Source organism: Desmodus rotundus, chromosome 9 (genome assembly GCF_022682495.2).
Source record: "Desmodus rotundus isolate HL8 chromosome 9, HLdesRot8A.1, whole genome shotgun sequence".
Lineage (NCBI taxonomy): Eukaryota > Metazoa > Chordata > Mammalia > Chiroptera > Phyllostomidae > Desmodus > Desmodus rotundus.
The window spans coordinates 96,003,606-96,015,043 of NC_071395.1; the positions used below are offsets into that span (position 1 = coordinate 96,003,606).

An 11,438-nucleotide genomic window follows, 5' to 3' on the forward strand; every position below is an offset into this window, starting at 1 on the left:
GGGGTGTGTTTTCACAGGCCCTCCAGAGGGGTCTGATACAAGCTCCCACCTGAGGACCGTAGTTCTACAACCTTGCTGTGCCCAGTTTGGTCTGCAGACCAGCGGTATCAGCATCATCCGGGGCTCGGACTCTACCTGAGCTCTGATGAACCAAAATGTGTGTTTTAACAAAAAATTCATCATGTGACTCGTATGCACATTAAGACTTGAGAAACACTATTCTAGAACACTGGTTCTCTGATGCTTGGATCCCACCCCCAGAGATTCTAGTTCACTTGGTTTGGGAGTTAGCCTACGAATCAGATCCTCACGTGATTTGAATGTGCGACAAAGTTTGAGAACCATGCACCATTTTGCCTGTTAGTGTAGATGGGATGGACAGTGATTGGAACCAGAGAGGAAGGAATGGGGAGAGAAGGCAAAGAAAGCTTACTGCATCCAACGGGAGTGCAGAAGAGCACAGATGGGCATTGGGTACAGATCCCAGGAAGGAGTTGGGCCGGCCAGATGACCACCCCAGCCATCTGCTCTCACACACCTTGCTCATCTGCAAATCCCGGGCTCTTGGTTCGCACAGGGTGATGCAGATCTGTCTCCTGCAGTGATGCTGGGTTCCCTTCCCCACTTGGATGCTTTGCTGTCCCCAGGGCTCAACCCCAACCTGAGAGGAGGTTGTGGCGTCAGGAGATCACTGTGCCCAGAAGAACTGGCCTGTTTGTTACCAGGCTGGGGTCTCAAACCTCCCTCTGTTCTTTGAGGCACCTGATAGGGGGTGAGGTTGGAGGAAAGACAGGAGAAGACTTGGCCTGCAGAAGGCAGAAGGCAGGCAAGGTGTGGGGATAGTGAGGACTATCGATGGTTGTGAATGCTTACTATATGCTAGTCCCTTTTCGGAGGTGCTTTACATCTTATTTGACCCAATCCCCACAATGCCTACATACAATCAGTATTCTTACTCCCACTTCACAGATCAGGAAACTGAGCCACAGAAATGTTAAGGCCCTTACTGAACATCACCCTTAGTAAGTGGTGGTACCTGGATTTGAACCCTGGCAGCTGAACTCTAGAACAGGTGCTTAAACACTAAACTATATATTGGGGTGGAGGAATGGGTGGCAAGACCTAGAACTCCTGCACAGATGTAATTTGTGGAGCACAGAAAGGTCAACCTGCTTAAAGACATCTCCATAGTGGTCCACGATCCAACAGTATGCCTGGAACTCGTCTATTAGCATTCTTTATCTGGTTTAAAAAACAATCGTTGTATTTCCATTAGATGGCAAATATTCTCCTGAGAGAGAAGCACATGAACTCCTTTTGTCCATATCACAGTATAGGTTAATTTGTTGGCCAGCTTGAGGAAGATTTGGAAATTTCTGATGAATGGGGCAGGGGAGAGTGGGCAGTTAAAGGGTACTGTGCAAATCTACTGCCACCTGGTGGTTATCTCAGGAGTGGCAGTCGCTGGCCACTGAGGCCAAACACCATTTTCCCAGAAGGAAGAGCTGACTACCTGTTTGGCCTGAGGCCAGACAAAGGGAATTTACTCTGGTCACATGTCTTGTGGTTTGTGAAATTTTCAAAACAAAGACATTTTTGTAGGTTTGTCTTTTTTTTTTTTTTTCTTAAAAGAGCCACTACTATTACACAAGCTTCAGGCCCCACTCAACCAGCATTTCCCCAGCTTGTCATTTCTAGAGAGTAGAAGGTCACCATTTCTTATCAGGTCAAAAGGATTATTCCCGGGACTCTGATGTAAGGAGCTGCGGAGCCCCCTACAAGCTCAGCACAGGCCTGCCTTGCTGTGACCTTGCTGTTTAAAGCGTGGTCTGTGGAAGTGGTCGCCGTTGACACCAACCTGGAAGCCGGTCAGAAAGGCAGAGTTTCAGGCCTTACTCAAGCCCTCCTGGGTCAGAATCTGCATTTTCCAAGAATCCCAGGAGGTTCAGGTGCACATTAAAGATTGAGTTGCTCTGCCTTCCACAAGAAAAGAAAGGCCCAACCAACCCAGAAATGTCTGCCTGCGAGGGTCTCCATCCCTGCTGGGAAAACTGCAATAGACTGATTCCAATAATAACAGGCCAGAGCATTGCTCCTGGCCCAGCTGGCTCCTGTTTCCTTGGCTACAAAAGGAGCCACAACGATTCAGACCTCCCAGGGCTGGTGTAAGCATCCAGTGCTTCTCTCTCCCCTGCCTGAACTCTGATTTTCCTTGGGGGCAGAGTTGCTGTTTGCTGAAGAAATGAATGAATGGGAAGCTGTGTGAAAATGCCTTGCGAATTGCTAGGTGTGATTTAATTTAGATGTAATTTTTTAAAAAGTGTGCTTTATTGCTCTTAAGCATGGAATGGTCAGAAATGTTACTATCACTCCTATTAATTGAGCGGTTATTACGCAGAGGGCACTATGCTAAGCACTTGGCAGGTTATTCCCCCACTGACGACGCACAACAAGGCTATGTGGGGGGTGCTATGGTTATGCCCGTCTTACAGATGACAAAACCGAGGCCTAGAGATTTGTAAAGGGATCTATGCATCAGTGAGGCACAGACGACAGCCAGAACTGGAAATGACCAGGTGCACAGTGGGGTGGAAGGTTATTGCCATTCAGCCACAGCTTTCTCCCTATGAATGTATCTGGGGAAGGCAGGCAGCAGGGGGGAGCTGAGATGGCTGCACCCTCATTTGTCCTAACGTCGCTTTATTCATCCGTGCTGTTCACGAGAAAACTCTTTCTAACAGCCAGCTCTGGGCCACACACTGGGATGGGTGTGACAGGCAGAGATAAGAGCTCTGGTTCCTGCCCTCAGAGAGGCCCAGTGAGACAGGCTCAGACAAGTACACAGAGTTACAACACCAAATTGTGAGAGTGATAAGCTGAGGGAGGGAGCAGGTCCCGCGGACATGTTCACCCCGTCTGTCAGAGGGTGCCCACAGAAACAGCCTGGAGGTGAGGTACAGAAACAGCCTGCCTCCTCCCTGAACCCCCTCTCCTCAGTCTTCGTCCTCCCGCTCCTTGTACTGGGCATGGAATATACACTGTTGCTTGTCTCCTCTTTCAAAGCAATAGCTGATTTCCCCTGCTCCTGGCTTTCTGCCAAAGGTGAGTAGCAATATTAATGGTTTCATCAATATGCTGGGACTTCCACTTACCAAAGCTGTTTTGCTGTTGGGGATGCCCTTCCACTCTTTGTCTGATAAACTCCCGGGCACTATTTACAAAGATGTGGGCAGAGGGGAGGGAAGCCACAAGGGATGGCCTACACCCCGCGGCTAGTACCTGGAGGGGTACAGTTTGCTACGTCTAAGTCTGAAGGGACGAGGGAAGAACAGTGACTGGAATCTGGTGAGAGCTGTGGGAAGGGGCCTCAAGGTGGGAGCTGGGATTTCATGCTCCTGGGCTTTGCAGGGAGGCAGCCAGGGGAACGGAGACTCGCTTTACTCTCCTCCTTCCTTCCAGTCCCCTGCTAATGCCTCCCATCAGAGTACCAACTGGAACGCAACTGGAAGCAGAGGGTGAGTGGCTGGGTGGGGGGGGGGGGGGGCGGGTAGTGCAGTCCATACAAGTCAGCCTCCTGGGGCACGGAGCAGTGTGAGGAAGGGCAGAGGGTGTATGCGAATCTAGATGGGCCAATGAACACTATTCAGCACAAGTACTTACCAATGTTACAGGCTGAATGGTGTCCCATATCCAAAATTTGTATGCTGAAGCCCCAGCCCCCAGTACCTCAGGATGTGAATGTATTTGGAGACAGAGCCTTTAGAGAGAGACCACAGAAAAAAACTGACCTGTCAAAGCCTTGATCTTGGCTTCCAGCCTCCAGAATTGTGAGAAAATTAATTTCTATCGTTTAAGCCACCCAGCCTGTAGTGTTTTGTTGTGGCAGCCCTGGGAAACTTTACGGCCAACGAGCTACGCAGAACTTAAGTTATCGGTTATGAGTTTGCCTCTTTGTCTCACCCACTGGACAGTCAGTTTCTGTGGGACTCAGCACAGGGTCAGGGAGATGCTTTAATGTTTGCGGGATCAGTGTAACACTGAATAAGAAAATAAAAGAGTAAGGCAACCTATAAAATATCATCAAAATGATGCAGTCCCAGGTGGCAATCCGTGGTTCACGGAACATGACGGCAGTAGTGACGCTGACAGCAATCAGACTTATTAGTCACGAGGACTTATTAGTCACGAGGACTCGCTACGTGTGCTGTGCTTAGCGTTTTGTAAGAATGATCGCTCTTACTCTTGCGCAAGCCACACAGATAAGATAGCTGATGCCGCCATTCACATTTTAACATATGGGGAAACAGGCTTGGAAAGTTATGGAAATTGCCCAGGCCGACACCATTAGTGGGCACATCCACAGAGTGATGCAGTGGGACTAAACTGGGGCTGAGCAGATCGGGAAAGGAATATGACCTTTTGGAGAGTTTATCAGCTCTCTTTCCTCAACTGTAAGATAGCCAGAACATCACTGATGGCGTCGGGTGGCTGAACGAAGGAATGCGGCACTCCGGTTTCCTGGTGCCGCGCATGGCAGGAGAGCATCAGCCCCTTGCAGCTTTGAGAGGCTGTGGGGAGAAGAAAGCAAGCCCGACAGCTTCCTCCTATATTATGAATGGACACGCCCTGCGGTGCACACTTCCTGTCGTAGGTTCGGAGGGTTCCCAATCCAGCTTGCCACTGTATCTCCATGGTCCTCTTACTCTACCTGCCAACATTCTGCTCCTCGGTCATCGAAAGATTAGATACGGTGCTGGACGGGAATGTTGAAAGGCTCAGAAGAGGAAGGGACTTCTCCAAGAAGATCTGGAGAGAAAGTTCTTGCGTTGCAATTCCTCCCTTATCGAGGGAGGGTCTTTGCGTTCTCTCCCTGAACTTGGAATAAACCCTCCTAAGTCCTTAGCAGCGGTAACTGGAGTGGCCTATGGGGGCAGGCCTGAGTGGGAGAAAGGAAGTGTGTTTGTGGTCTGGGCTGACAACTAGCTCTGACTTGGACAGAATTAGAAACTTGTTTTGAGGCCTGGGGAGACTATATTTAGCTTGGAGAGCGCTTGTTCTCCCTCCAGCAAAGTCTTCTCGACCTTCCTGGGGCTGGGAGAGCCTCCACACTTAGGTTAGCCCAGCGGCCAGAGCTCTGCTCTCTCTCTTCTGCTCCAAAGGGCTCGGAGGCAGCAGGGACACCCACCTCTCAGTTTAGCCCTGGCCTCAAATCACCCTGTCCTCTGCTCCTGGGGCCAGTGTTGTCTGACCTCCTCCGTTACCCAGTCTCCAGCTTGAGGCACAGCTAAGGAGTCACTGTGGAGAGGTGCAAGGCACCCAGGCTGGGCTGGAAGCCTGGCTGTGTCAGTTACCTATCAGACAAGTTACTGAACTCCCTGAGGCCTCACTTTCTAATCTATAAAGAAGATAATAATAGCCACCTGTGGGTAGGTGTGTGGCTAGTGAGATAACACAAACAAGCAGTAACTGCTCATCACACATTCCTTTCCTCCTCCTCTCCAGCCTCCCATGGAGTGGGAGGACTGGGATAACTGGATGCTCCTTTTTGCTGACAAAGATAATGGGCTCCCGGGAGACATTGTGTGTGTACGTGATTCAAAAGGTTTCGTTGGATTCAAAAGTTCAAATATAAATACAAACTCTTTACAGGTCAAACTCTGAGGGATAAATAAAGAAAAAATTCCCTCTTCCCCTTCGGCAATTTTACTGGAGAGAACTAATGTTCACAGCCTGTGTGCCCTTCCACAAGTTTCTATCCTCACACAAACACACATACTGTAAAGTGTTTTCTTTTTTCCTTTACCATGTTAGGGTCCCGCTAAAATTTTTCTCCAAAACTCCCTTTTTCACTTAACTATGTCATGGGTATTCATCTAGGTAAGTGCATAGGGAGCTAACTCGTTTATTTTAATAGCTGCATAGGATTCCACAGAATGTATGTACCATAATTTCCCATTAGCCATATTATTGTTTTGCTACCACAAACAATGCTGCAATGATGATCCCCGCACAAATATTCCCTTGAAATTGTGCTTTAATTGCTATGGAGGTACTTTACTCGAAGTATGATTATTAGGCCAAAAGGTAACCCTGAGAGGTTACTTCCCCCAGATTTTTGAGTTTTCTTCTCGGAATTTCTTTGTTCCGGACACTCTTAAGCTCCAAGGAGGAGTTAGGCAGCGACGCCTCCCGGGGAGAAAACACTAGTTGCCCGCAACATCCCTATTAGAACGATGCCGGCGGCGTTCCAAGGCCCAAGGGTTTAGTGTGTGTGTGTTGGTGGGGGGGGATGGCGTGGGGAAGCGAAAGAGCAGGAGCCGGAGGACCGCGGCTAGGGCTCCGGTGTGACTCTGGGCAGGTGACTGCCCCTCCCCGGGCCTCCGTTTCCTTCTGCGTAGTCCGTGACTCCAACCAAGCTAAAGCGCACTTAAGGCCTAGTGCTGGTGACCTTCTAGTTGGCTCTCCCAGGACGTGGGCTGCGCCTTCACCTCCCTCCTGGCCATCTTCCCACGGCGCGGCCCCACCTTCGCGCAGGAGTTAGCTCCGTCAGGCCAGAAAGGGTAAAGCAACCACCAGAGTCAACCCCTCCCCTCGCCGTTCTGAAAACGGCGATCGGCCGTTTTCAGAATCTGCCCGGCTTTGGCTCGCCCCCTCCCTCCCGGCTCGGCTATCGAGTGCTCCTGTCTGAAGCTGGCCAGTAGCCGAGAAGCGCGCTAGTTCGGCCCATCCTTTGCTTCTGCCTGGCTCCGGTCTCCCTTCGGGGCCGCGGGGTAAACCCGAAGATCCTCCGCTCGGCGAGCCACTTGCGCCTCCTTTGCCTGCCGCCGGCGCTTCCGCTTCCGGGAGCCACTAACCGGGCTGGGTGAGGGCTGGCCATGGCGGGGAGCCGGCTGGAAACCGTGGGCAGCATTTTCTCGCGGTGCGTGCGCGGAGCCGTGGTGGGCCGAGGGTGCCTCCCCCGGGCGGGGGCTCTCAGCTTGGGTGGGTGCGAGCAGGGCGAGGCCTTCTTCGGGGTGCGGAGTCTGAGCCGGGGGGCAGGCCCGCCTGTGCTCTCTCCTGCTTCCGAATTGTACTGGACGACGTCGCTCCTGGAACTTCTTATCTTTCACGCACCTGTTCCTGCCCCGATCGGTGGTCTAGGGAGAGGAAGGGAGGAAGAGGCCGATGGGCTTGGCTGGGCCTTTGCATGTGACGTGACGGGAATGGGGCGAGGGGCTGGGACGCACATACGGAGGTGGAAGGACTTAACCCCCAGCTTGGCTAGGTTGGTTTGGAATATGGAGATACCTTATCTGCAGGAGGGGAGGGCCGCTGCGATGCCCCCGTTCCGGTTCTGTGTTGCGGACTCCGTGATCCCGCTGATGCCCCAGACTGTGGTTAGACTGATTCCAGGCTTAGGCAGGCAGTTGTGACCGACTAACCTTCATTCTTTTCCTTCCTTAAGGACTCGGGACCTCATGCGGGCTGGGGTATTGAAGGAGAAGCCCCTCTGGTTTGACATATATAAGGCCTTTCCCCCGCTGAGGGAGCCGGTCTTCCGAAGGCCCCGCTTGCGATATGGCAAAGCCAAAGCTTCCATCCAGGACATCTTCTACCACGAGGATCTGATTCGAGCGTGAGTGCGATTGGATGCAGCGGAACCGCACAGGGGAGGGTGGGCTTAGCTAGCAGTCTGGTAACTTAAATAGGAATTGAGTTAGGGCTTGCCCTGTGGAGAAGGGCTTGTAAATTTGGCAAAATTAGGGAATCAGTGCTCTCCCCCATGTGAAAGAAAGAGAAGTTCTGAGAAGTAAAACATGGAACCCAGCAATTACAGCTACCTGTTCCTGCACATCTGTTTTGCAGCAGGCAGGATGCTAAGCACTTAAGCAACATTATCAAGTTTGCCCATAAGTCAATAAAAAGACCACCAAATGGAAAAATCGGCAAATGGACAGGTCACAGAAAAGGAAATTCAGTTTGCTTTTAAACATGAAAAGATGCTCAGGCTGTCTCATGAGAAAAACCAAGGCTACTGTGAGTTACAGTTTTTCACCTGTCAAATTGACAAAGACCATAACGTTGGCAGATGTAATTTGGTCAGGGGAGGGGAGATAGGCAGGGTCATACATTGCTGGTGAGTGTAAATTGGCACAACTGCTTTGGAAAGCATTTTGGCAACTGGGCAGGCCAAGTTACGGATACACACATTCCTTGACACAGTAATACCATTTTTATGAACTCATTCCACAGGCTTCTTTGCACAGTGCACTAAGAAATAGAGATAAAGGTACTCACTGCAGTACTGCTTAGAGTAGCACAGGACTGCAGACAGCCTGCAGGTGCTGATTTGAAATGATCTCTAAGAAATATCAAGTAAAGAAAGGCAAGATGTGGGATCCTGCTTACTGTCCTTGAGGTTAAACAGTGTGGCTGGAGGCGGAGTGTTAGATGTCCCTATGCTTGCATGTCAGTAGGCTAGTCCTGGGGGATGCGGGGGGTGCAAGAAACTGGTTAGTGTTACTTCCTGGGAAGGCGACTGGAAGTGTAGAGGTGAGGAGGAGTGTAACTTTTCACTGGATACCTTTGTGTAACATTGGGCGGATTTACCATGTGCGTGCATTACTTGTTTAAAGACAAAACCCAAAAACTATTAAGCTCAGGCTGTGTAGGTCATGTGATACCTAACTTCTCAGGGCCTAGCAGTTACCTCTTGGTCTGTTCTTGGCCACCATCTCTCTATAACTGGAGCTTTATTTCGTATTGTTTGTATTTCCCAGGAAATTTTATTCAGCCTATGGATCGGGTCAAAAAGCGTTCGATCTGTTCAATCCAAACTTCAAGTCCACCTGTCAACGGTAAGTTATTTTGTGAACTCTGGGTGACTTTATATTTTTGTTTTGAAGAAGTTAGCTCTCAGCTCGAGGAGTGGTGTTGAGTTGCGCTAGAGGAAACCACGTTGCTGTGGGAAGGTCTGCTAAGGGGACGCTTCACACTGTGTGACTGCGGGTCTGGGCAACTCTGAACACACCGACCTAAGACGCGACCGCTTGTTGGAATTCCAGGTTTGTGGAGAAGTACATTGAGCTGCAGAAACTTGGAGAGACAGACGAAGAGAAATTATTTGTGGAAACAGGGAAGGCTTTATTGGCAGAAGGAGTCATTTTAAGACGAGTGGGAGAAGCAAGGGCTGTGAGTATTTTTATTATCAAAATTGTCGTTAGGATGAGTTGTCTATTTGTCAGAGGTTACACTTGATCTTTTTCAGAGGCTGGGAAGCGATATTCATCAGAAGGCTTGGTTTTCTTTCTCCAGCCTTGGCTCATGTGCCTTAGGAAAACCCCAAGTCAAGTACTCTTAGGTGGCATGTACTGGGATTTTGTGCTTGTGACTGAGACTTGAAACGAATGAGTTGTTACCAGGGTTTTTGAAATTGTGCCTCTATGGAGATTTTTATCGTGTTGGTTGTTCCAATGGAACTTGATCGAAAATATTAACGTTAAATTTTGACTCAGTGATAGAAGGTGCCTAAGTCATACAGCTTCAGCCGGCTACTCTAGTGCAAATGGTAACATCTATGTGACACCCTCATGTCTGGTCTTTTAAGCAACAGGACAGTAGCCACGGCTCCTGGAAATCTGAACCCACGGGCGTCAAACCCCAGACTGAGTCGGAAAAAGAACGGCTCCTGAAAGAAGTTGCACAGGACGGGCGTTCGAAGGCACCTGAAGAGCCGCCAGAAGGTCTCTCGCCTCCCTGAGGACCGGCAAACCATGTGCACCGACGCCCAGACGGTGCTCACTCGATGGGAGTTGGACAGTCTGTAACAGTGGAGCTCTGCAAATGTTCCCGGGTCTCCCAGCATTGTGTCGGCCTCCTTCTAGTTCCCGTCTCCAGGTTGTCACACAGCTCAGCGTCACAGTTTGAAGGAAGCAGCTCTGTGAGCTTTCACATTAGGGTAGCGTCAAATAAAGAATTCCCTAGCTGCTTGTAAAGTAAATTCGCTTTTACATTGTAAATAGCACGAGGAAACCTTTGTAAGTGTTGATTGAATGGGACTCGTCTTGAGCAGGTTTGCTTGGATTTTGGTGTTCACGTGTGGGCTGGCTACGTGGATTCTCGGGCGTGTTTCTCTTCTCAGATCCGTCAGACTTTCACTTACACATACCAGATAATCTGATACGTGCAGATAATCTATGTCCTTTTTGCTGTAGAAATATTGACCTCCGACTTGAGAGGCCAAGCTGCCTTGCGCTTGGTGGTAAGAGTGAGGACCTGTCATTGAACACAGCCAAAGGCCAGAACTATCACTTCAACCTCATGCATTGGCTGTGCTGGAGGCAGTTGACGTGGGCCTGCATGCGCAGGCTGTGCTGAGCAAATGAATGATTGCGTCCAGCTAGAGACTGAATCCAGAAGACAGCTCTTGGGTTGCCAGTAGGGGGCAGCCGGTTTAGACGATGTTCTCCACCAGTACCCACCTGCCCCCCTGGCATCGAGGTGTGCTCCCAAGTCCTCACCAACTGTTCTGCTTTTATTAAATAAATGAAATACCCTCTGAGATTGTCACCTTTGTGTTTGTGATCATGCCGGTGGTTTTCAGCTACTAGTAATAAGCTGCTAAGGAATTCCTTAGTTTCATACCCGTGTAGCTTTTCTGTCCTGTGTGCTTCGCGCACGGTTGGTTCAGTCTCTGGTGGATTGGGTGGGGTGCCCGCCTCACAGCCTGTGCGCGTCCTTGCACGTGGGTCCTGAGATGGTGAAGGTGAAGGAGGACATGAGGCAAAAGCAGTTTTCAGCTGTGGTGCTTCTCCACCGGGCCTGGCCCCCGCCCCACACACCCCTTTATCACTCTTTGCATTTCCTCTTGTGTGGGGGTGCTTTACTTTTGGAGGGGGAAGTCCATTTCACCCGTTCAACAGCATCAGGCAACCGCTGGATTCTGAGTGCTGGGCCAGGCCTCGGAGGAGGCCAGGTGGAGGGATGGTTCTGTTCTTAGAAGAACAGTTGCAGTCCCTCATTACTTCTCTAAACTTCATGTTTCTGGCGTTTAAAGGGCAGTTTCCTTCCCACAATGACGAGATTTTTAAAAAGCCATTTGCTGCATAATTCTTAAGAAAATGATATGCGCACATGGTTCAGAGTTTAAAGATGAGAAGCCAGCCTCCCTTCCACCCCGTCCCCCAACCCCCGTTTTTCCTCCACCAAGGCCACTGCTACCACCATTTCCTTTCCCGAACTACTCTGGGCATGTCCACGGGGACACTGCTTACTCTTCTGTGCCTCGTGTCTCCACCTGCTCTGTCTCAGAGATCCTCCGTGCAGGTGCACGGTGATTTAACCAGTGCCCCACTGATGAACGTGTTTTCTTGTGTGGCAGGTAGGCCAGGATAGCCATGCGGTGCATTCTCGGCAGTGGTGTTGCTGGGTCGAGGAACAGCTCATCTTCAGTTCCTATC

The 11,438-nt window shown here is 50.3% G+C and overlaps 1 protein-coding gene across 3 annotated transcripts; it reads left to right on the plus strand.

Moving 5' to 3' along the window:
• The first annotated feature begins 2,899 nt into the window (after positions 1 to 2,899).
• On the plus strand, positions 2,900 to 10,540 carry MRPS23 (mitochondrial ribosomal protein S23). 3 transcript variants are annotated; one of them, XM_045182535.3, is made up of 6 exons: positions 2,900 to 3,102; positions 3,460 to 3,515; positions 7,445 to 7,615; positions 8,760 to 8,837; positions 9,045 to 9,171; positions 9,587 to 10,540. In XM_045182535.3, exons 3-6 carry the CDS (start codon positions 7,458 to 7,460, stop codon positions 9,737 to 9,739), a joined length of 516 nt encoding a protein of 171 aa, XP_045038470.2. In that variant the 5' UTR covers positions 2,900 to 3,102; positions 3,460 to 3,515; positions 7,445 to 7,457; the 3' UTR covers positions 9,740 to 10,540. The 3 variants fall into 3 exon arrangements, with proteins under 3 accessions (XP_045038470.2, XP_045038471.2, XP_024429180.2); XM_045182536.3 differs by lacking the exon at positions 3,460 to 3,515; XM_024573412.3 differs by lacking the exons at positions 2,900 to 3,102; positions 3,460 to 3,515 and adding an exon at positions 6,767 to 6,919.
• The last annotated feature ends 898 nt before the right edge of the window (positions 10,541 to 11,438 follow it).